This window comes from Emys orbicularis, chromosome 12 (assembly GCF_028017835.1).
Source record: "Emys orbicularis isolate rEmyOrb1 chromosome 12, rEmyOrb1.hap1, whole genome shotgun sequence".
Taxonomy (NCBI): Eukaryota; Metazoa; Chordata; order Testudines; family Emydidae; genus Emys; species Emys orbicularis.
The window spans coordinates 10,996,840-11,021,487 of NC_088694.1; the positions used below are offsets into that span (position 1 = coordinate 10,996,840).

The 24,648-nt window shown below is 43.9% G+C and overlaps 1 protein-coding gene across 2 annotated transcripts in view; it reads right to left on the bottom strand.

The window, feature by feature from the left end:
* Window positions 1-23,287, bottom strand: part of GNAS (GNAS complex locus) — a 146,230-nt gene extending 122,943 nt beyond the window's left edge. The window contains exons 1-2 of one of the 2 annotated variants that reach the window (XM_065414878.1): window positions 23,149-23,287; window positions 17,645-17,717 (exon numbers count right to left, since the gene is read on the bottom strand). In XM_065414878.1, the coding sequence (XP_065270950.1) occupies window positions 17,645-17,717; window positions 23,149-23,287 (212 nt within the window). Of the gene's footprint in view, window positions 1-17,644; window positions 17,718-23,002; window positions 23,026-23,148 lie in introns of those variants that run through there. The other variant, XM_065414879.1, reaches the window with a different exon arrangement.
* Between the last annotated feature and the right edge of the window lie 1,361 nt (window positions 23,288-24,648).

Sequence of the window (24,648 nt, forward strand, 5' to 3'; positions counted from 1 at the left end):
CCAGCATTTCTCAAATTGGAGGTCGTGACCCAAAAGGGAGTTGCAGGGGAGTCACAAGGTTTATTTTAGGGACAATCATGGTATTTCCACCCTTACCTCTGCGCTGCCTTCAGAGCTGGGCAGCCGGAGAGCGGCAGCTGTTGGCCAGGCGCCCAGCTCTGAGGGCAGCGCCCCGCCAGCAGTAGTGCAGAAGTAAGCATGACAATACCATACCGTGCCACCCTTACTTCTGCTGGAGAATGGCAGCTGCTGACTGAGGGCCCAGCTCTGCAGGTAACAGTGCAGAAGTAAGGGTGGTAATACCATACCATGCCATCCTTACTTCTGCACTGCTGCTGCTGGAGGCAGCTCTGCCTTCAGAGCTGGGATTCCAGACAGCAGTTGCCGCTCTCCAGCTGCCCAACTCTGAAGGCAGCAGCGCATAAGTAAGGGTAGCAATACTGTAACCGCCCCCCCCCCCCCCACCATAACCTTGTGACCCCCCGCCCCCAATTCCTTTTTTGGGTCAGGACCCTTACAAATAAAATACCATGAAATTTCAGATTTAAATAGCTGAAATCATGAAATCTATGATTTTTTAAATCCTATGACCGTGAAATTGGTAGGGCCCTAGCTATAGAAGTTGAAAGATACGTCATGAATGAGGCAGGATTCCTGTGGAAAAAACAGTAGATTATGTACTTAAATGACTATAAAATAATGCATATGCACAATGGGGCCAAATTAAGGTTGCATAGGCAACCTTACTTCTGGAATTTATTTAAGTTTTGACTGCTTGACTTTGCAACATTAACAATGTTCTTTTAATGTAATTTTTTGGTAATATTTATTTGTGGTACATATTTTTCCTTGATAGTTTGCCTATTCCGAACCAAGTTTCTTCCTTTGAGTCAGCCATCCAAAATGGTCATGCCTTACAACTCATCAGTTTTACATTTAAAAAGAAAAGTTATCTATTTTTCTCAAACTATTTTGTTACACTCAGTGTAAGCTAGTGAAGCTTTAGCCTTTCCTACCCCAAATTCTGAAAAAACATACAACTCTTAGAAATAATTGAAAAACACATTTTTGTCAATATAATTCAATTGCCCATTCAGCCAAAATAACAAAAATGAGAGTTATTCCCATAAATCAGAACCTCCACAAGGTTGAGCAATATACTTAACATTCTTGCAGCAAGTGAGGCACAAGACATAGGAAACAGTGCACCTAAACAGACATTGACCTATCGGGATGTTTTTTCAAACCTGAAAAATACCCTCCTGTTGCACAAAATAGATAAAGGGGGCAGGATGGCTAGAAGTCACAATGGACCCAGAGCCAAGTACACTATTCTGATACATAATGGAGGGGGGAACTGGCCCATGGATTCTATTGCCAGCTCTTCCACCAATCTTCTGAGTGACCTTGAGTAATTCACTTATCCTCATTTTACAGGTAAGAAAACAGAAGCGCAAAGAGGTTAACACTTACTTTGCATTATAAAGTGCTTTGAGATCCTTACAGATGCTATATTACTAGTAGGTATTCACTTTACAGACACAGAAAACAAAAAGTACAAAAATTATATATTTAATATGACTAAAGTTTTTTTTCAATTAACTGATATTCTGAGACCTATGGCTTTACAGTTAGGGAGTTTTGCTTATATTTTAACAATATTATTACATACTAGATATATATTTGGGTCTTTCCTTAAAATGGCCATAAAGAGTTGAGTTAGAATACAAAATATCTAAGTTGTTCTACCAATCACTTGATGTAATTAAATTAATTCATGAAATGAATTAAGTAGTTTCATTTTTCCAGAGTAATGACATGGTAAATCAAACTTGGCTATCATGTTTATTTTTAAACTACTTAAATCAAGGTTAAAAAAAATAGATATACGCACAGTTTGCTGAACTTACATCATGTATGCAAGTGTCCCATTACACCGTCTATAAAAAACCGAAGGGAAAATAAAAGACCAAGAGAGATAAGAGTAGACCATCGTCCCAGATGCGAACCTAGGAAAGCAGCCTACTGCAATCAAAACCACAACATTCTACACTAATGTTTTCTATTCAATCTAAACATTTTCTAAAATTTTCTATTTAGAATCCAAATAATCTATTAATAGCTGGAGTACAACATTAAAGTGTATGCGTGTGGAAGCTGTATCTAGGGACAATATTTGAATCACAATAGTTAAAAAGGCAGTGACAACATCATAAGAATAAATTGTATGGGAAATCCCTTAGCACGCTATTAGGTTGCTATTCTGGACTAAATGGGATGTCTCCTGAGAGCATCTGAAGCCTCCGAAGGAAGTATTCCACACCTCTACTGTTCCATTAGCTCAGTGCTCTTGGGAGTCTACAAAGGTGCAGCAGGGACAGATGATTATTTTCTCGTGCCTCGACTAAAAATACAAGCGAACACAGTGACTTATTTAATAACCCTTTGGAGAATACAGTAAACAAAGAGGTAGCTAATCCATCAGGTCACAATCCTAATGCAAGAACATCTTACACAAAGCAGAATACCTGGTCAAGATATGCCACAATTATCTTGTTCAAAAAGTAGAGAATTTTGTCCAGTGGCTACCAAAAATATACCTGTACTGTTGATTGTAAATAACTATGCCAATGGTAAAGAGCACCCAATTATAATTAACTATGTTCTTAGATCTAAAAGCAAAACATGTAACTAATGATTAAAAGGGGGCTGCTACTGTGCATGTATTAAGTTACAAGGTCTCAGGTGTGCACCAGCAAGTCAAACCTCAACTATCTGAATAGAACAGGCGATATTGTATTAATCTGGGTAAATGAGGGGATTTTCAATGCAATTAATCCTGATCAGTGGACATGCCCTTGTTTTAGTTACTGAGATTTTTGGATGATTGAGGTTTGACTGTACAATTTATTTATTCTTAGCTCTGCCTCAGTTCTTCATTAGAGATGTGGCCTGCAGAACAATTGGGATAGATAATAAGACAGAAAATATCACAATGCCATTATATAAAGCCAAGATACACCAACATTTTGAATAGTGCATGCAGTTCTGGTCGCCTGCTCTCAAAAAAGATACATTAGAATTGGAAAAGGTGCAGACAAGGGCAACAAAAATGATTAGGGGTATGGAACAGCTTCCACAGGAGGACTGATTAAAAAGACTGGGATTGTTGGAAAGGAGGGATAGGATAGAGATCTATAAAATCACAAATGGAGAAAGAGAATAAAGAAGAGTTATTTACCCCTTCACATAATACATGAACCAGGAGTCACCCAATGAAATTTTTAATAAGCATCAAGTTTAAAACAAACATAAGCATGTATTTCTTCACACAATGCACAGTCAACCAGTAGAACTTGGTGCCAGAGGACGCTGTGAAGGCCAAAAGTATAACTCGGGTCAAAAAAAAGAGCTAAATAAGTTCACGGAAGATAGGTCCACCAATGGCTACTAACCAGCATGGTCAGGGATCCAATGCCATGCTCTGGGTGTCCCTAAGCCTCTGACTGCCAGATGCTGGGACTGGATGCCAGGGGATGGATCATGTGATAATTGCCCTGTTCTATTCATTCCCTCTGAAGCACTTGCAATTGATCACTGTTGGAAGAAAGAATACTGGGCTAGATGGACCACTGTTCTAACCCAGGATGGCTATTCTTATGTTCCCCTAACATACAAAGGCAAGACATGTCTAAAAATAAAGATGGAGATTAATTTCAGCAGGCTCCGCTGCATATTTGACTCCAAGGCATTAAATTATGCTTGCCGCTATCTTCGAGAAATCCTGAAAGGATGCACAAAAATTGAAACCAACATGTTGGTGAGCCTTATGGCAATTTATTCTCTCGTCATCATCAACACTGAATCCACCATAAAGACCAACAGAAATGGTATAATACAATCATATCATCACCCTCAAGTTTGAAACTCCTTGTGTACAGAACAGAGCAACCAATGCAAGAAGCCAAGCCATTCAGATATTTAGTTTGAAGGAGCATACAGTACAGAGATTGTATTGATGAATAAAGCATCTTTGACAGGATCAACTCACTGGAATTTGAGAAACAGATTTTCTCCTGGGAAAATTCTAGCTGAAATTCTGTTTGGTTTGATTAAGGACATAGAGAAAATGGAGTTTCTGCTGAAACATGGAGGGACTCAAAGGGTTATAAAAATCTTAATGCATGGTTTTAAATGTAAAAATGCAACACTCCATGAGGCTGGAAAGCTCAGGAAGAGACTGTCCATGAACAAAAGCATTATTTTTTCCGAACAAGAAATGTCAAGAAAACAGCAATTTTAACTGGGAAAACATTTGTGGGAGACAGAATCAGATTACCCCCTGGTCTGCCCATTTAAAAGGGTATGGACAAATAAAAAGCTAAGAACATTCATGGTAAGATGCTGATGAGACAGGAATTGAAACCGGGCACTGACTCTGTGCAACAGAAGGAATATAACAAGCAGCATGTTGGTCAAATTCTTGAGGGAACGATAAGAGGCTGGTAGGAGGAATCAAGACATGCTGAAATTTCTTCAGGATAGAGCTTGGGAGGAGATTACACGAAACTCTGGTATGACCAGTGACTCTTTTCTTTAGCTCTGTGTTTTGTAGCAGTATTTGATGATACAGCTTTAGATTGTTGTTGTGCAACAGATTAGGAAGAAGACAATATTCTGCTCTACAGTTACATTGCTAAAATTTACTGTCGGAAATTATGGACAGGGGGACAGATAATTTTGAAAAATAATGTTACGTCCCCTTTAGACCCCGATATTTTCTGAGAATTTTCACTCCAATCATTCTCAGAGTGTTCAAAAACATGTTTTGAATTAGCTACATTTTTACTGCAGCTGTAGGTGATTTTTTGGTATGGGGAAAGGAAAAGGAGAGATCCTTGGAAAGTCATGAGATACAGACCACTGAAGTTTGTTTTAGTTTTAACCATTGGCAAAAAGTAATTAACAAAAACCAAAAAGACACACACAAAGTCAGTTCTAGAACAGTTTGCAATTTATTTTCAGCAGACATTGATCTTTAAGGACTGTTTTATTTTTCCTTTTTGCTTCTCAGATGACATCAGTCATGCTTATTCCACTATTTGTAATCATAATCATTGCCCTCAACGCCCTCCAGAACTCTAACACCAAAGCTCTGTGCTAGATTGAAAACTCCCTGTGCATACTTAAAGAGCTTTAGTGAAATTTAAAACCTCAAAACTGAAGTGACAGCAAATGCTATATTTTTGTACAGTCCTCCTAATATGCAATAAAGACCTAATAAATCAAGTTGCTTGGGACATATGTAAATGTAGTTTAAAGGAAGAGATTACCATTGCTGTTTATCAGAAAATTGCAACATTTAAATACAAGCACAAATGTCGAGTTACAAGGCCAGGAACAATAATTCAAGAGACAAACAGTTCTTTACTTGTGACAATACTAACTGGCAGTGTACCTCCTGTTTTACCAGAAGGATTCTCCCTCCCCTCCACCCCCAAATACATAAATCTGCATAGTCTGCCATCAAAAACGCTGTTATTCTTTCATATGCAACCAAAAATCTAGCAAATTTTCTGAGGGAGAATGAATCACCAAGACAATCAATCTGCAAATAAAACATTCTTTCAAGCAATCTCTCTTTTAAAAAAAAAAAAAACAAAGCCTGAATCTTCTCTTCGATAGTGTGCTTTAAAACTAAAGCCTTTACACAGCAGCATGATTCTGATAGAAATAGACAGGACTCTCCATTTTTAAGGAACTCTCAAATGTTTGTGTGTCAGCTGTCTGCATGTTATTGTATGTTAAGTGAATACAAAGAATTCAGTTCAGTGTATTTGACCATTCTTAGGGCCTGATTCAAAGCCCACTGCAGTCAATGAATGGGAGTTCTTCCACTGACTTTAGTGGGCTTTGGATCCAGCCCTTACAGACTTATGTTCATTTCCAAGAGGACATTAGTGTTTGTAGACCAAATTAAGTGACGCACAAGGCAGACGCTATGAAGTATTAGCACTTCCGGAAGGATGAGCTTGGCATATGGATCATACACTTCTCCTACAAGGAGATTCTCTTGTCCAGCATCTGTAGTCCTTTCAAAGGAAGTCTCCCTCCAACTCAGAATTCAAGAGCCACACAGCAGCTGCTTTCAATGCTAACTTTCTAAGAATATGAAAGAGACAGTTGATTTGGACATCAAAGCCTAAAGTCAATGACATGAACAACTTCCCAACTCAGATTGCGACTCAAAGGCTAAATGTAATGTACTTCAAGATCTCCACCAAGAAAGATGAAGGGTACGTCTACACTGGCAGAGTTACATCGCCGGCAGTTACAGCACCGCTCAGAGAGCGCTGAAGGGAAACTGCTGTTGTGTGTTGACACTGTCAGCTGCCTGCGCAATAGCGTGTTCATACTTGTGGCATTTGCGGTGGTATTCGGAGCGGTGCACTCTGGGCAGCTATCCCACAGAGCACCTCTTTCTCTTCTGCTGTTAAGAGTTGTCAGAAGGCGGAAGGGGTCGCGGGGCATCCTGGGTCCTGTCCCAATGCCCAGTGATGCATTGCTTTGCATCCCAGCAACCCACGTGCTTCTCTCCGCATTTGGCACCCTCTTTCAACGATTTGTGTACTGCGCGTTCTGCCTCTTCAGTCTGCAGGAATGGATCCCGCACTGTTGACCAATATGCTGCTCGCTCTCGTCACAAGTGGCAGTGGAGTTATTCCTTAAACTACAAAGGCAAGAGGAGTTCGAAATTGATTTCACCACACATAGGAGCTATGACACGAGATTGCCTGTGGCGTTCACGGAGGTGCTGACCACAGTGGCTGCTTTTGGGCTTGGGAAACAAGCACTGGGTGGTGGGATCACATCGTCATGCACATCTGGGATGACAAGCAGTGGCTTTCCTCATCCGAAAGTTCTGCAGCCACATTCGTGGGACTGTGTGATGAGCTCGCCCCAGTCCTGCGGCACAAGGACATGAGAATGAGAGCTGCTTTGTCATTGGAGAAGCACATGGCGATTCCACCGTGGAAGCTGGCTACTCCAGACTGCTACCAATTGGTTGCTAACCAGTTCGGCATGGGAAAGTCGACCGTTGGACGCATGTTGACAAAAGCATGCAGGGCCATTAATCACATCCTGCTCCGAAAGACCATGACTCTGGGCAACATGCGTGACATTGTGGATGGCTTTGCACAAATGGGATTCCCTAACTGCGGAGGGGTGATAGATGGCACGCATATTCCAATTCTGGCACCAGACCACCTAGCCACTGAGTACATTAATCAGACGGGGTATTTCTCTATGGTTCTCTAGGCGCTTGTGGATCACTGTGGGCATTTCACAGACATTAGCGCAGGCTGCTCCGGAAAGGTGCATGATGCACGCATGTTTTGAAACACTGGCCTGCTCTGGAAGCTGCAAGCAGGGACTTTCTTCCCAGACTAGAAGATCAACGTAGGGGGAAGTTAATGCCATGGCTTATGAAGCCATACACGGACCACATTGACAGCAGCAAAGAGCGGTTCAACAGGCTGAGCAAGTGCAGAATGACTGTTGAATGTGCCTTTGGCCGGTTAAAGGCTCGCTGGTGCTGCCTATATGGGAGGCGGGCCATGGCCGATGACAATATTTCTATGCTTATAGCCGCGTGCTGTATGCTACGTAATATTTATGAAGGGAAGGGTGAAAGCTTCACTCAGGGCTGGACTACTGAGGCTCAGTGCCTGGAGACTGAATTTGAACAGCCAGAGACCAGGGCTATTAGAGGGGCACAGCACGGGGCCATAAGGATCAGAGATGCCTTGAGGCAGCAATTTGAAGCTGAAATCCACTAATATTTGTTGCTATGCGCGGGAGCGCAGTGCTTGTAATGCTAGGAGGTGATAGTGCATCGTCTGCACCGATCACAATTAAGGTTTAAGAAAATTGTCTGTTGCTTTGCAGGGCTTTGTTTGCTTGCAAACCAAAACAATTCTTTTATTAAAAAACAACCACTGGAGGAGAGAGAAACAAAAACAAAACAAAACACATCAGCACTGCGTGCGATGGGGGAAAAGAAGGTCCCAGGAGGAGGTGGGGTCCCAGGATGGTTAAAGATTTGTGTATGTCCAGGTATCATATGCAACCTTATCCTTTGGAGTACAGTGCAACGGGTACTGTACTTCAGCAGGGCTAAACTGCAGAGGAATGGGTGTTGAGCGCAGTGGGTTGGTGGTGTCTGGGGCACATGGGAAAGAGTTTTGTGACAGCAGCTACAGGAGAGAGCGAGGGCGGAGCTGCTCAATTTGTAGTGCTAGTAACGCCTGGAGTGTGTCCGCTTGGCGCTCCATAACTTTTAAAAACCGCTCCGTGGCTTCATTCTGGCATGTCGCGTTCTTTCGGTCCCTCTTCTCACTGTCCCGCCACTCCTTCAATTCTTGTTTTTCAGCCGTGGAGTGCAGAAAGTCCTCTTTAGTGCTTCGTGGCCGCTTTCTAATTCTGCGCAGCCGTTCAGCTGGCGATAACAAAGAGGGAGGCTGGGCTCCCAAGGTCATATCTGTGAAGCCAAAAATGTAACATTTAACATAAGCAGTATTGTTTGCAACACACAGACCACTGACTCAGTGATTTAAAACACAGCCACTATTCACATGCCTGTCACTAACTGGCTAACCCCAGGTAAGCACACATGAGCCACAAGACTCCCAAAATGGTGAGTAACCGCAGAGGCAGGAGAACTCAGTGTTCCAGGACCGTACTGTACACTGGGCATGTGGCTCTTGGGAAGAGCTAGTACTGTGTGTGTGGGGGGGGCTTATAATCATTACTGTCCCCACATTTTCCACAGGCTATGATCATTATGGAAGATATCTCGCTGCTGAGGTGAGCAGGAAATCAAGGGAGGGTCTTTTCCAAGACTGCGACTTCCACCCTGGCCCTTATGCAGCTCACCTGTGTGCGGCAATGGTTCCCTCCCCCGCCGCCAGCACCACCAGTGACGGCAGAGTGGCGCGGGAAAGTTACCCTTAGTGGGGCAAGAAACAAAGCAGCTCTGCCAAAGAACCTGTGGCAGCGGATTGCCCAGTATCTCCAGGAGAGTTTTGTGGAGATCTCTGAGGCAGATTCCCGTGAAGTGAGGGAGTCAATCAACACCCTGTTCCGCTGCTCAGACTAGGCATGTGGTGGTACGCGCATCATACAGACACAAGCCTGCTTTCTGTAATCCTCCTGCCCCCAACAACTCGCTTCAGTGATTCCCAAAATCAAAGCCACTTACCAGGGGCCTCCTTTCCTGTTTGTGCTTCGCCAAGCTCCAACAGCTGTGACTGGCTAGCCTCCTCCAGAGTAGAGAAGAGCTCCTGGCTGCATGCATCTCTCAGCTCCGAGTCGTCCTCTGCCTCTGGGTCTCCCTCTCCCTCCACATCCTTGTTCAAGATTTCCTCCTCATGGCTTGGTCCACTCTCGAGTGGCAAGCGAGCCACCGAAGTATCCACAGTGGCCTTCGCAGTGGAGATGAGGTCGCCACCAAATATTGCGTCCCGCTCTTTGTAGAATGGGCAGCCTGTGGGCGCAGCACTGGAGCGGTGGTTTGCCTCCCGCACCTTGTGGTAGGCATTCCGCAGCTCCTTCACTTTGACCCTGCACTGCAGTGTGTCCCGGTCATGGCCCCTTTCTGTCATGCATCATGAAATCTGTCCAAGGGTATCATAATTCCTAGGGCTGGAGCACAGCTGGGACTGGACAGTCTCTTCCCCCCCCAATGCTGATGAGGTCAAGCAGCTCGGCATTGCTCCAAGCAGGGGATTGCCTGATGCGTGGAGCAGGCATGGTCACCTGGAAAGATGCGCTGTGACCACTGCATGCGTGACTGACTTTCAAAATTCCCAAGGAATTTAAGGGGTGGGGCTGATGGTTGGTCACCTGAGGGCAGGGCAGTAGAGTTCAAACCAATGACCAGAGAGGCGAGAACAGGCATTGTGGGACACCTCCCGGAGACCAACTGCAGTGCTGTAATTGACCAGGATGTCTACACTGGCACCGCGGCGCTGTAGCCCCAATGCAGAAAGCTGTACGCCTCTCATCAGGGTGGTTTTGCGCACTAAGTGGCTTGGCTGTGTGTACACCTCGGGAGTTACACCGCAGAAAGCTGCTTTACTGCGCGGAAGCTTGCCAGGGTAGACAAAGCCAAAGAGACAAGACTGAGTTTTGCTGTCTCTTTAAAAGGATGATTTTTTCCCCCCCTTCTAGAAATTAAAATGTTTTCCATAAAAAATTCACCTTAACACAACATTCAGGTTCCTAACAACTGAGTTTTTTATTTCATCAGATATAATTGTCTTCCATCAGACTGAAAAAAATTGGAGACGGCAATGTTTAGCTTTTATAAACAGTGTTGCGTCCATCGCAAGACACATGCAGGACCAAGTTTTAATCACAATATCTACTCAACTGATACACTGCCAGTTTATTATTATATAAGTAGCCTTATCAAGACAACCATGTTTATTTTTAAGAAAAGATTTATAATACAATAAACTGAAATAAATTCTTCCTCCCCTATTGATTCACCCCTTATCTCACATTCCACAACACAACCCTCCCCATCAAAATCCATGACTAATTGTTCAGCTGGAAAGAGAGTTTTGAAGATTCTTCAAGAAAACCCCACAGTCTCAAACACAAACACAGAGTTTGCAGGCTATTTCCCCTAAATGGCTCAAAAAATGAACAATTTGTGAGTCTTACTTGGCCACCAGAAAAACTTGTTTCTGTCGTTAATAGGAAGGAATCTGCTAAAATCACTTTATGTTTCCTGGCAATGCACTGACAAGACCATTCTGAAAAAATGATTCTTGTACACAGTCTGAAACAAATAGTGAAGACACTGGAACAATGTTTGTATGTGTAATATCCTATCTGTAAGGAAGATTTCCCTCTTCCTTCTAAATGACAGTTATAATTGTTATATTCTTTCCCTTTGTCTTGGTTTATTTTTTTTTAAATCGCAAAATAAACCAAGACCAACATTTAGAAAACAAAATCCCAATAATTCTTATATATCAACTGTTCAAAAACACATTTCAAAGGATAGGTTTGGAGAATTAGTTAAAGACTGCATATGCTGGGGAGCTGGGTGGTTGAGGGGAATCGGTATTGTGGAGCAATTTACTTGTAAGATCACTTGTTTGAATCCAGTCTGGGTTGACAGTGACTATACAGTTTTCACTCTGTCATTCACTGGCTTCTGTGAAATGATTGAGGTATAGTGGACCAGTATACAAACAGGGATAAAATTGTGTGTCAGACAATATCTCCACATTCCCTCAAACTATTTTAAAATTGGGTGTGGGGAAGAGGACAAAAAGAGAAAGTTCCAAAACTTTAGGGGATTGGATAGGTTTATAATCCAGATTTTATTTTGAAAAAAATTGCAGCGAGGAACTCATACATAATCTGTCGGACAGCCTTGAAAACTAAGCTATTCAATTCTCAGAGGGGTAGCCGTGTTAGTCTGAATCTGTAAAAAGCAACAGAGGGTCCTGTGGCACCTTTAAGACTAACAGAAGTATTGGGAGCATAAGCTTTCGTGGGTAAGAACCTCACTTCTTCAGATGCACGAAAGCTTATGCTCCCAATACTTCTGTTAGTCTTAAAGGTGCCACAGGACCCTCTGTTGCTATTCAATTCTGTTTCACAGAATCATAGAAATGTAGTGCTGGGAGGGACCTCAAGAGGTCATCTAGTCTGTCCCCCCACGCCGAGAAAGGACCAGGTACACCTAGACCATCCATGACAGGTGTTTGTCTGACCTGTTCTTAAAAACCTTCAACAACCGGGAACCCACAACCTCCCTTGGAAACCTATTCCAGAGTTTATCTACCTTTATAGTTGGAAATTTTTTCTGAATATCTCACCTAAATCTCCCTTGCTGTAGATTAAGCCCATTACTTCTTATCCTACCTTCAGTGGAAATGGAGAACAATAGATCACCACACTCATTATAACAGCCCTTAACATTGAAGTTGAAGAGTGTTATCAGGCTCCCCTTCGGTCTTCTTTTAGCAAGACAAAATATGCCCAGTTTTTTTAACCTTTCATCATAGGTCATGTTTTCTAAACTTTTATCATTTTTGTAGCTCTCTGAATTCTGTCCACATCTTCCTTAAAGTGTGGTGCCCAAGAACTGGACATAGTACTCCGGCTGAGGGCTCATTAGTGTGGAGTAGAGAGGACCAATTACATCCCGTGTCTTATGTACGACACTCCTGTTAATACACCCCAGAATATTAGCCTTTTTTGCAAGTGCATCACATTGTTGACTCATATTCAATTTCTAGTCCACTGTAACCCCCAGTTCCTATACAGCAGTACTATTGCCTAGCCAGTTATTCACCATTTTGTATTTGTGCACTTGATTTTTCCTTCCTAAGTGTAGTACCTTGTCTTTACTGAATATCATCTTGTTGATTTCAGACCAATTCTCCAATTTGTCAACTTTATTTTCAGATTCTGATCGCAGAATCACAGATTCATAGAAATGCATTGCTGGAAAGGACCTTGAAGGGTAAGCTAGTCCAGCCCCCTGCACTGAGGCGGGACCAAGTATACCTAGACCATCTCTGACAGGTGTTTGTCTAACCTGTTCTTAAAAACCTCCAATGACAGCAAATCCACCACCTTCCTTGGAAGCCTATAAGGGCAGTTATGCTCTGGAATAGTTGGAAAGTTTTCCTAATATCTAACCTAAATCTATCTTGCTGCAGATTAAGCCCATTACTTTTGTCCTACCTCCAGTGGACACTGAGAACAACTGATCACTGTCCTTTTTCAAACACCTCTAATCCTGTCCTCCAAAGTGCTTGCAACCCCTTCCAGTTGGCGTCATCTGCAAATTTTATAAGCACACTCTCCACTCCGTTACCTCAGTCCTTAATGAAAATGTTGAATGGTACCAATACCAGAGACAAGGCAGACCCCAGTGGGACACCACTAGATATGTTCTTCCAGTTTGACAATGAACCACTAATAACTACTTCTTGAGTATGGTTTTCCAATCAGCTGTGTCTCCACCTTATCATAAAATTTCATCTAGACCACATTTCCCAAGTTTGCTTATGATACTGTCATGTGAGACTGTGTCAAAAGCCCTACTAAAAATCAAAATATATCATATCTACTGTTTCCCACGTTCATTAGGCCAGTTTCTCCTATTATTTTTAATAAATAATTTGCATTTCTATCAAGCTTTACATAAAGTGCTTTAAAATATTAGTAAACTAAGCATGAGGTATTTAAGAATTAACCCCATCTATATTATGGGGAACTGAGGCACAGAGGAGCTACTTGATCTATCACGGTCTTGCAGTAAGGCTAACTGAGCCAGAAATACAACCCAAGTCTACTAATTAGAAAGCCATCTTTCCCTTATTTGTCACTTTTCCCAGTTGATTTCCTCTGTCTCTTTTTCAACACCTGATTTCCAGCATTTTCATTTCTGTTGAACTATTTCAATCGCTCCTCTTTTTAATAAGGATTTTCCAAATTGCCCATTCCCCGTGTATTCCTCCCTTTCTGAAGTGACCCTCCCTCCAGAGCCTGTCAACTTAAGCTGTCAGCAAAACACCATTTTTTTAACCCCTAAATCAACCCCTCCTTCTGTCTGCCCTTGTCATCTCCTCCATTCAGTTTGCTCCCTCCTGTTTCATTGAGGCTGATATATTGAGTCCTGCACATAATACTTCCAAAGGAGGAGCAAAGTCAAAAAGAGAAGGATCATATCAGTTTCACTTTATTACTAGTTGCTGGAAAAATGCAACATGCAGCAGCACAGACCTGCTCCTTTGCAGTATTCTTATGAAAATACAGTTTCAAAATATTAAGGAGGGAGGGAAGGGAAGTCACAGGCTTCCTGCTATTACGTGCCAATTTTAAACCCTTACTACATCACAAGGGGCCCCATTGTTGGCAGTCTTGTGGAGGCACAAAGGATTTGGTTGGGATGGTGTCTGAACTATCTTTAAAGATCTCCTAGTCAAGGATGAGGCACAGTGGAAAGGCAGCATGGGGAAGCTTGTAATCCCAGTGCCCATACTGTAACTGCTGTGTGGATATGTCAGTCCATGGGGGGGATAGCTCAGTGGTTTGAGCATTGGCCTGCTAAACCCAGGGTTGTGAGTTCAATCCTTGAAGGGGGCCATTTAGGGATCTGGGGCAAAAATCTGTCTGGGGATTGGTCCTGCTTTGAACAGGGGGTTGGACTAGATGACCTCCTGAGGTCCCTGCCAACCCTGATATTCTATGAGCTCTGGACTTAACTAATACTTTCTATAAGAATTGCAAGCACTTACGCCAATGCGAAGCACTTTCTATTATAGACCGTGTCCTGCTTCCCCAATATCACAGAAGTTGTTCACCCATACCACAATGCTTTATCTCCCTCACAAAAGGAAGACATTTTTTCTGTTCACAACCATAATTTATAAGATCTATGTTTGATTTTTTGAAGCAGTCTTTGCTGTAGTCACCCAGCTAAAAAACTTTAACCACCCTCAAATTCACCTCAATACAGTTAACAATTAAACATCTTAATTACTTGGAAAAACCCCACCGTTCCTCAAATAACTAATTAGCTAAAACAATCAAGAATTTGAATTCCACAAGGACAATTTTCTAGTTTGGTGAAAAACATATATATATATTTCACCTAGTTAAATAGGCAAAAGATTTCTAGACTCTGGAAAGAAACCAGAGTATCACATAGGACTCAAGGCCAAGTTCAGCTGAGTGCTCAGATACAATTGCCTTTGATATACAATAGTGGTTTTCAACCTTTTTTCATTTGCGGACCCCTAAAACATTGCAAATGGAGGTGCAGACCCCTTTGGAAATGTTAGACCGTCTGTGGACCCTCAGGTTGAAAACCACAAATATAGAATAAAGGCAGAATACAAAAATTGCTGCAGTAAACTAGCACACTTAGCATTGGAAGTTTAATTAGCAGAAATTAAAAATATCTGACCAACAAAGAAAAAACTTGCACCACCAAGATACCTACTTCATTTATTTTGAAAGCACATGAGGTGTCTTTGACAAGATGTACTTTCTTTCTGCTTGTAACACATGATCACAGAGGTGACCAAATCAAGGACATCCAAGTTTTCAACAGTACTACCAACTTAGATTTCTTGTAAGCCACACAGTTAACCTGCATCACTGGAAAAGATTAAAAACCACATCCATACTAGACAGCTGAAGGGCTTCCAATGGACAATTACACTAATGAATAACTCCTCACTTACAATGTATTACAGAATTTACAAACAACCTATCATAAGAATAAGTGCCAAACTGGGTGAGACCAAAGGTCCATCCAACCCATTATCCTGTCTCCAATGGTGGCCAGTACCAGAGCTTCAGGGGGAACCTATAAAACAGGGCCGTTGGAGCGATCCACCCCATCTTCTACTCCTAGCTGGCCGAGGTTTAGGGTTGCACTAAGCATAGGATTGCATCCCTGACCATCTTGGCTAATAGCCATTGATGGACCGGACATCCACGAACTTATCCAGTTCTTTTTTGAACCCAATTATATTTTTGATCATCACTACATCCCAAGGCAATGAGTTCCACAAGTCATTCATCACATCTATTTATTTTGTTGTTGTATATGTGACTGAGTTTATCCTTGACTTTTTCTAATGGGATTGGTATGATAAACAAGAAAAATTAACGTTTAATTTACCAGGCGAGAAAACTAAATCCCTACTTCTTATATATTGAAAATCTGGCAAGGAATCAAGTGGGTAGGTTGCAGGGGAATGGGCAAGAAAGAAGGTAGGTGTAGGGAGCAATTAACTCACTTTAAGAAAAATACAAATAGTTTAAGGAACTAGTGTATAATCTGCAAGGTTCTCACCATGCTTAAACATATCTTTCCCCCTAACATTTGAAGGGTAAATTATGATGTATTTATTCTTCTGGTAGCAATTAAAAAACGTAGATGCCACACGACATGCTTTTCACACATTCTGTATGCTTTTCTACTGTGGTTTCCATGTAACTAAACATCCCAACACTTATTAGTGATAGAGGGAATGTATGAAGGCAATGTGTCACTCATTACTCACTAGCAACATCTCATTTGCAACCATTAATATCTTTAGTAGATTTAATCTGTGTAGGTTTTATGGGCCAATTTCTGAAAGATACCCATTAATGTCAATGGAAGTTACAAATGCTGAGTATTGCACATGCTTAGCAATTCTCAGCATCTGATCCTACATCAGGGTCAAATCCTACAATCCTCCATCCCCCTGACCAGCCAAATTAAATTAATGAAGATTACTCGCATGAGTAAGATTTTGTAGGATTTGGCCCTTAGGCAGAGAATATTGTCTTGGGCAAAGAGAAAATATTCTTTAGAAATAGCAGCTAAAAGGTCATAGTGTAGGATGTTATTTATTGTCAATCAGTCTAAACTTTCTTCCAAGAGAATATGAACCTTATGCTGAACTAGTGTTTGGGGATTAGGAGGAAGTATTGTCCAGGTTCTTTGGCTGGATGTTTAGCTCAGACGTTCTTACTGAAGAATTATCTACTGAAAAACTAACTCATCCTCTGAGACAGAAGATTCAAATACTAAATGACGTTGTCTGAAAGTCAAAATATCACACAATTGAAAAATATATTATCTTTGGAAAAAAGTATAATGAGGATACAACGCAGTCTAACAAAAAGATGCTGGGCTTTGAAATTCCAATGCCCAGAAATTAAGTTGGAATCGTTGTAATTCTAAGAGCACACACCTTTCTCAAGCAGAGATTGTCTGTAAGCATAAACAAAAGCCAGGAGGAATCCTTTATCTCCCCTCAATAGGATTAAGTGAAAAATTAGAAAACAAAAACCTCTCGACCAAAAGGTTCAGTTCTGGGGTTTTTTTTTGTCCAGTTAATGGTACAGAAGACTAATTATTATTATTATTATTAACAACTTGATATAGCATTGAGATAAAGCTGTAAAGTTGTTTTAACTATATGTAACGTTAAAAACTAAAACTATTGATAAGAATGACTTTTTATGCCTAATACTTTCCCCATCAATACTGCCAAATAATTTCACAGATATGAATAAGTGTAAACAAAGAAAGCTTTAAGCAACATGATTTACCACACACAGGAAGAGAAAAGAAAATCCAACCCAGAATCCCAAAACTCACAAACCAGAGTATATAATGAAGATACTGAAACATAAGCTCCTTGTTCAAAATAAAGAAGACTGCATTTGTTTTGTACTTTAGAATTTAACAAGAGAAAATGTTTACAGCAGCATGAATCAATGTGCTACAGTAGAGGTAAATCAGTGTCAGCCATGTTATGAAAGAAACTGCAGTGGAAAAAAAAATCTTAGTCTTAATCAAGTCTGGTACACAGAGCCTTGATAAAATCATTGTATAGCAATGTCACTTATTTATTACTAGTGTCTGACTTCTTCCAGATAAACTGCACATAACAACATTGATTATTCCCATCTAAACATACACAGCTAAATTCTCAAAGCCATAACATTAAGAAGGAAATATACTGGATATAACACAAAAGCAACCACTATTGTATGGTACACACATCCTAAGGTATGGAGTGAAAAAGATGAATGCACTTACTCAGCATTAAATCCATTCACATGTAAGATCCTCATCTGTTTGACTATTGTGCTTTTACCAGATTCACCAGCACCTAGAAAATGAAAGTAAATCAGTTTCAGAAGGAAGCATGAGTGATACAGGGGCACATAAGAATCTTCTCTTCAGGAGCAAAATCCAAAAAATTTGGATTACTCAGTACAAGAGTGAAAAGTGAAAGAAAAAAGTAACTGCCATAGGAAACTGCAGACATGGCTAAAAATAAATGCCCAGTTCCAGTCATGTGTCAGAGCTGAAACTTGGAAGATTTCACCGTCCATTATTTCTAGTGTCAATGTTAAAAGCGGGCTGGTGGTTTGGAGGAAGAGACAGGGGCAACTTTAAGATTTCGGGGAGGTGGGAGGGGAGAGGAAGAGAAGGGGGAAAAAACTGACAAGTTTGAATCTTCTCATTTGATCACCACTTTCTGGTGGAGAGAAAGGTCGAGTCAATGAAATCCATGTGAAGCAAAAGCATTTTTCAGTTAGATCCTCAAAATCTTTGAGCCTTAAATGTAGCTCCTGTCATACAAACACTGAAACTGAACTACTCAATATGCAAGATATGGACATTGTCATCTGAATAAGGAAAGCAGTCCCTCTGACCCCTCCACCCACACATCTGCAGAAAAGCTCCCTCCTCCTACCCCAGTCTGCATCCTGTAAACAGCCTCCCCTATTCTCTCCACATGCTCCAAACCACTCTCTCACACACACTCACTCTATGGGTTGCAGAGAAAGCCCTCTCCAGTCTGCATCCTGTAAGCAGCCCTTCTTGTCTTCTCCGACCCCCACACACACCGTGAACTAAAGAGAAAGCCCCCTCACTTTAGTCAGGTTCCCATAAGCAGTACCTTTCTGGTTTTCCCCCACCCTACACACTGAGCCTAGGCTATGGAGAAAGCCCCCTTTCTCCCGTTCCAGTCTGCACATTGTACCCACTCCTCCTGCATACTAAAGGGCTTCAGCAACAAAATCCAATTGAGCCATCCACACATTCAGATCGGTGGCTCTCTGTGCAAAGCAGACAGACATTTTTTGCAGAGTAAAACCCCTTGGCCTAGCGAATTATACACATAGATGCTCTCTTTAGCATCCTTTGGCTGCTTGTTTTCCCCTGCCATAAGCCTGGGTCTCACTAACACAAAGTGCACAAAGACCTTTGCAGGATGGGTTCATGGACGCACAGTTTGTGTTTCTAGGATGCCAGGCCTTCCCTAGCACACACTGACAGCACAAGCCTCCATTTTGAGTCTCACGTTCAAAACTGCATTTTAGTAGTTATATTTCAAAATTTATTTTCTGACAGAGACACTCACCTATGCCTTCCACCATAAAAACTGGATTTTTTCCCCACCCAAGTCCTTAACAGCCCTGCCCTCCTTCCAAACAAGCCTCTTTGGCCATTATGCTGCCCAGATGCCAAAATCTTACACCTCTTTTCTCCCCTTTTCACTAGTTAAGAATATTTTCTGTCCCTAATTTTGCATCTAGGCAACCACCATATCCCCCCACCAACAAAAAGCAACCATGCCATCTGATAAGACAGGGAGCAAAACCAATCAAAACCATGAACATTCCCAGTTAAAGCAGAAACTGGGTCGTCTCCACAACTGGAAATAACCTGTGTATTGCGGTGAATGTTGCATCTGCTGAAATACTTACACACAGAGTAATTAATAACAGAATTTCAACTCTAATGCTGAATTTCCTAATGATTGCCTCAGACAGATTTTAACTTCCAGTTTCTTAATTTCCTTTCCTAGTTTTTTTTTTTTTTTAAAAGAGTAAAAACAGAGTATAAAATGTGTAATTGACATTCCATGGAGTTAGAGGCTTCTTTGGACCAGACAGAACATCAGTGGACCAAGTTGAAGCTTTATATATTTCTCTGAATGAGCCCATTCCTAAAATGTGTAGCTCATTATGGAGCAACAGGGACACATAAAGGCCCCAGTAGTGTGAACGCTTACATATGTGCTTAACTTTACCACCATGGGTAGTCCTACTGATTTCAGGGAGACTACTCATGATAGTAAAGGTAACCATATATAGGTTTGCTGGACTGGTGCCTAAGAACAGTATTATCAATCCATCAAATGGAATGGAATGTATTTAGGTACTCTGTATTATTCTTAATATTTTCTCAACATACTGTTATTATAATGTTTTGCACTTAGAGTTTCTCATTTATAGATTTCAAGTGCTCTACAAAAGTGGATAAGCATAAGACAATAATACACAGATACAGGCATTTTACCATTAAGGTATGTGTGTTATGGATTTCACATAAATACATGACAGCTACTGTTTTAAATCTCAACATCTGGGTCATTCACATTTAAAAAAAAAAAAAACCATGAAGAGGCCTTATAACTATTTTAAAGAGCCTACAAGTTTTCATTTATAGATATCTGAGCCATTTTTTTGTTACCAAAGACAAAAAAAGCACATCACAACCAAATGTCTTCTATTTTTTGAAATCTTGTCACTTACTTACACAAACTAATTTGATAAATATTCACACAGGAAAATCCTATATAACAGTCAGTCTCCTGAATCTCTGGCTGAAATTTCCCCCAGACTGAAAGCCAAATTGTACTGAAAAGAGGGGTCTTCTATGGGAATGCTGACAGACCCTTAAGCATAGTGGATGCTACAATAATTTTTCTGGTTATTTCTCCATTTACGCCAAACCTCTTTTCTTCTTCTAAATCGGCACTTTAAAGATTTTACTCATGAGGATATCCAAGTCTGCACCCCTCCTCCCAAAAAAATTAAGATGTCATTTCATAACAGAACTGATTCAGTTTTACCAAGGGCCAACCTCTCCTCCACACAAAAAGAAACCTTTAATACATTCACAAGCAATACACTCTACAGTGACTGAATTTGCTAACATCTCATATTTACATCTCATTTTAAAAACATTTCAGAACAATATGCCTGCCCCGGGTACATTTTTTTGTTAATATTTGTATTGTAATTTTGGGGGCTTCACCACCTTATAAACCTAAACCTGTATTTCTAATTGTATCTGCTCAAAAATACCACATATGCAAATAATCCAGTCTTAGATGTTAAAATATAGATAGATAGATAGATAGATAGATAGATAGATAGATAGATAGATAGATAGATAGATAGATAGAACCAAGCCATAAAGGCTCCCCAGAACACATAACATTTAACTAGATTTGCAACAACAACAAAAAATAATAATGGTAACAAACATGACAGAGGAGAGAGTACATGTCCATGACCCTTTTAAAAACAGCCTGTTTCCCACCACAACCCTGACATTACACTTCACAGCTTCCCCACCACAGATATTCACACACACCCAATCCCTTTCCTTGTTCCCCTCAAGGATTAACATCCCTTCCCCAACCACTTCCCCATCCTCTTTTCCAACACAGTATCCCCCTTCTTAAAAAATCCATTTCCCCATCTCTCTCCTCCACAGCCTGGCTTGTAAGGTGCATTTCCCTGTTCCCATCCCCTATTTCAAAAAGGGGGAGTTCCTCCAGATCTCCCTTCCCCTCCCACACCCAGACAAGCCCATTTAATTCCTCCTTCCCTCAACAGTAAGTGGGATCAGTGAGTTGCCCTGTAGACATGCTCATCCCTGAATAACTGCTTCCCCCACCCTTGAGCACCCCACTCCCTGTGCCCTCCCTTACCTATTAGGAGGAGCCTGGGTAGGCCCTGAAGATTTACTAGCTCTTTCTGAACAGCTGTTTTGCCCACATCTCCCGCTAGGCTCAAAGCCCTGATCTTTCCCAGCCCCCAACACCCTTACCTAGACCTATTTATCTTCCCATAGCTACTTTCCTCCAGACTCCCTCTCTCACCCCCAACTGCTTTCCTGCACCTGGCACCCCTTTACACAGGGTCAGGTTGTCAGGGCCCAATGAGCATCCCTACAGACCCACTTGTACTGTGAGCTTTCCCCAAGGCCTCCTCCGGTCCCTCATTACCCGCAAGAGCCCTTATCTGCTTCTCCCCCTTTCCCTCAACCCAGCCCACTCTTCTCACTGGCTCCCCCAATGGATGGTGCTATAGACCTGTTTCTCCCAGGTCCCCCAAGCCTTCCCCTTTACTCAGTGAAACTGCATGGCCCTAGAGACCTACTTCCCACAACACCCCCTCCTCCTGGCTAGGGCCACCCCACCTTCCCCAGTGAGAGTAGCCTAGACCTTCCTCCCAGCCACTCTCTCCCCTAACTCCGAAGAAAAGAGCCAATGGGTGGGCCCAACACACCTACTTCCCCGGGGCAAGGCCCCTGTCCCCTCAGCCCCCACCCCCAGAGCAGCCGGTGCGTGGTCCAAGTCCTACAGACCTGCTCCCCCAGGCCCCTGTCTCCCAAGCCCCCCCCACCACCACCCTGTAAGAGCAGCCGGTTCGTGGCCCTACAGACCTGCTCCCCCAAGCCCCTGTCTCCCCAACCCCCCCCACCCTGTAAGAGCAGCCGATTCGTAGCCCTACAGACCTGCTCCCACAGGCCCCTGTCTCCCCAGGCCTCCCCCATCACCCTGTAAGAGCAGCCGGTGCATGGCCCTACAGACCTGCTCCCCCAGACCCCCCCCCCCATCACCCTGTAAGAGCAGCTGGTGCGTGGCCCTACAGACCTGCTCCCCAGCCCCCCCATCACCCTGTAAAAACAGCCGGTGCGTGGCCCTACAGATCTGCTCCCCCAGGCCTCCCCCATCACCCTGTAAGAACAGCCGGTGTGTGGCCCTACAGATCTGCTCCCCCAGGCCCCTGTCCCCCCCTTCCCCCCCCGTAAGAGCAGCCGGTGCGTGGCCCTACAGACCTGCTCCCCAGCCCCCCCCCCCCCATCACCCTGTAAGAGCAGCCTGTGCGTGGCCCTACAGACCTGCTCCCCCAGGCCCTGTCTCCCCAGGGCCCCCCTCACCATGTAAGAGCAGCTGGTACGTGGCCCTACAGGCCCCTGCCTCCCCAGGGCCCCCCCTCACCCAATAAGAGCAGCCAGTGCGTGGCCCTACAGACCTGATCCCCCAGGCGCGTCTCCCCAGGGCCCCCCTTACCCAATAAGAGCAGCCAGTGCGTGGCCCTACAGACCTGATCCCCCAGGCCCGTCTCCCCAGCCCCCCCATCACCCTGTAAGAGCAGCCGGTGCGTGGCCCTACAGACCTGCTCCCCCAGGCCCGTCTCCCCAGCCCCCCCATCACCCTGTAAGAGCAGCCGGTGCGTGGCCCTACAGACCTGATCCCCCAGGCCCTGTCTCCCCAGGGCCCCCCTCACCATGTAAGAGCAGCCGGTGCGTGGCCCTACAGACCTGCTCCCCCAGGCCCTGTCTCCCCAGGGCCCCCCTTACCCAATAAGAGCAGCCGGTGCGTGGCCCTACAGACCTGCTCCCCCAGGCCCTGTCTCCCCAGGGCCCCCCTCACCATGTAAGAGCAGCCGGTGCGTGGCCCTACAGACCTGCTCCCCCAGGCCCGTCTCCCCAGGGCCCCCCCTTACCCAATAAGAGCAGCCGGTGCGTGGCCCTATAGACCTGCTTGTCCTTCTGCAGCTGCTTCTCGATTTTCTTGTTGGCTTCTCGCTGCGCCTTCTCCTCGTTGCGCTGATCCTCGGTCTTGCTGTTCCCTAAACAGCCCATCTTGGGGAGGGGGCGGCCGGGGGGACCAGGGGAAGGGAGCAGGAGGCGGCTGGGGCTGCTGGGGGGAGGGAGGGAAGGGAGGGAGACACTCTCCCGGGCTCCCTTCTTCTTCCTCCTCCTCCTCCTCCTCCCCCCCCTTCACTCGCTGCTGTGGCTGCCGCTGCCCAGAGACATGGAGAGAGCGGAGCCAGCCAAGGGGGGGGGCCGATGGCGATGACTTTGCTGCTGCTGCTCAGCCGGGCCTCCTCCCCAGCAGCTGCAGCTGCTGCTTCTCCTAACCCTCCCTCCCAGAACCACTCCGATCCCCTCAGTGCACCTTTCCCGAGGGGAAAAAATAGGGGATCTCCGCACCCCTGGCTGGATCACCGCTTAGTTCGGATTTAAAAAAAATAATCACCCCCGTTTCCCCGCCACACACACGAATCCAGTTGCAGGTCCACCCCCCCCCCCCCCACAAAAAAAATATAATCCTCCTTAGATCCAAGGCACAGGCTCCAGCCGGAGAAACCTCCCCAAATCCTGATCACAGAGAATCTAGAAATGTCTCTTCCTTGCCTCTCCCCCCTCTCCAAAGGGCTGAAGCACCCAAAGGGGTCAATCCAACCCCCAGCTCCCTGCTGGATAAGAAGTCCCTTTTCTTCTCTGGGCTCTGCGGGTTTTCCTCTTCTGCTGCCGCTGCTTCTTCCTCCCTAATGGTGGTTTTTCCAGTCCAAGGCCCCCCTTTTTCCCCCTTGCTGCTGCTGCTTTTTCACATTAGGTTTCCAGGCTGCTGAATCCTTTGGCTTCTCCAGCAAACAGAGGGAGTGGGGGGCAGAGAGGGGGAGGGGTGGGGGGGAGAGAGAAGCAAAAGCCGGTTTGGTCTCCCCCCCAAGCAAAACTAGCCCCCCACTAGCGGGTTTCCCCCCTAATTTATTTTTTCTCCTCTCTCTTGCATTTCTCTTAGCGAGAGAGGGAGATATTTATTGAGATCTATAGAGAAGGGAGAGAGAGATGGGGTGGGGCAAGCAAGCTCACACACTGAACCATGGGAACTGAACCATTCACATGATACCCAAACGTCAGGAGTTGCTGACTAGAGGCGCCCTCTTCAAACCAAACACCCGGGGAGGCACCGGGTCCCAGAGACGAGATGTGGGGAGAGGCGAGAGCGCTCGCTCGCTCCTATGCGCCCTTTTAACGCTCCCCCTTTGTTCTTCACGTTCAGAAGTTTGCTTATTTAGTGGCTTGGCTACAAAAACAGTGCAAGCAAGTAGAACAGCAGAATTTTCCCTTTACTGGGCATTCTTGTTTGTCTGACATGCAAAAACCAAGGTCCTAAGTACTTGTGTTCAGTAAATCCACCGGCAGTTTTGGTATGTGAG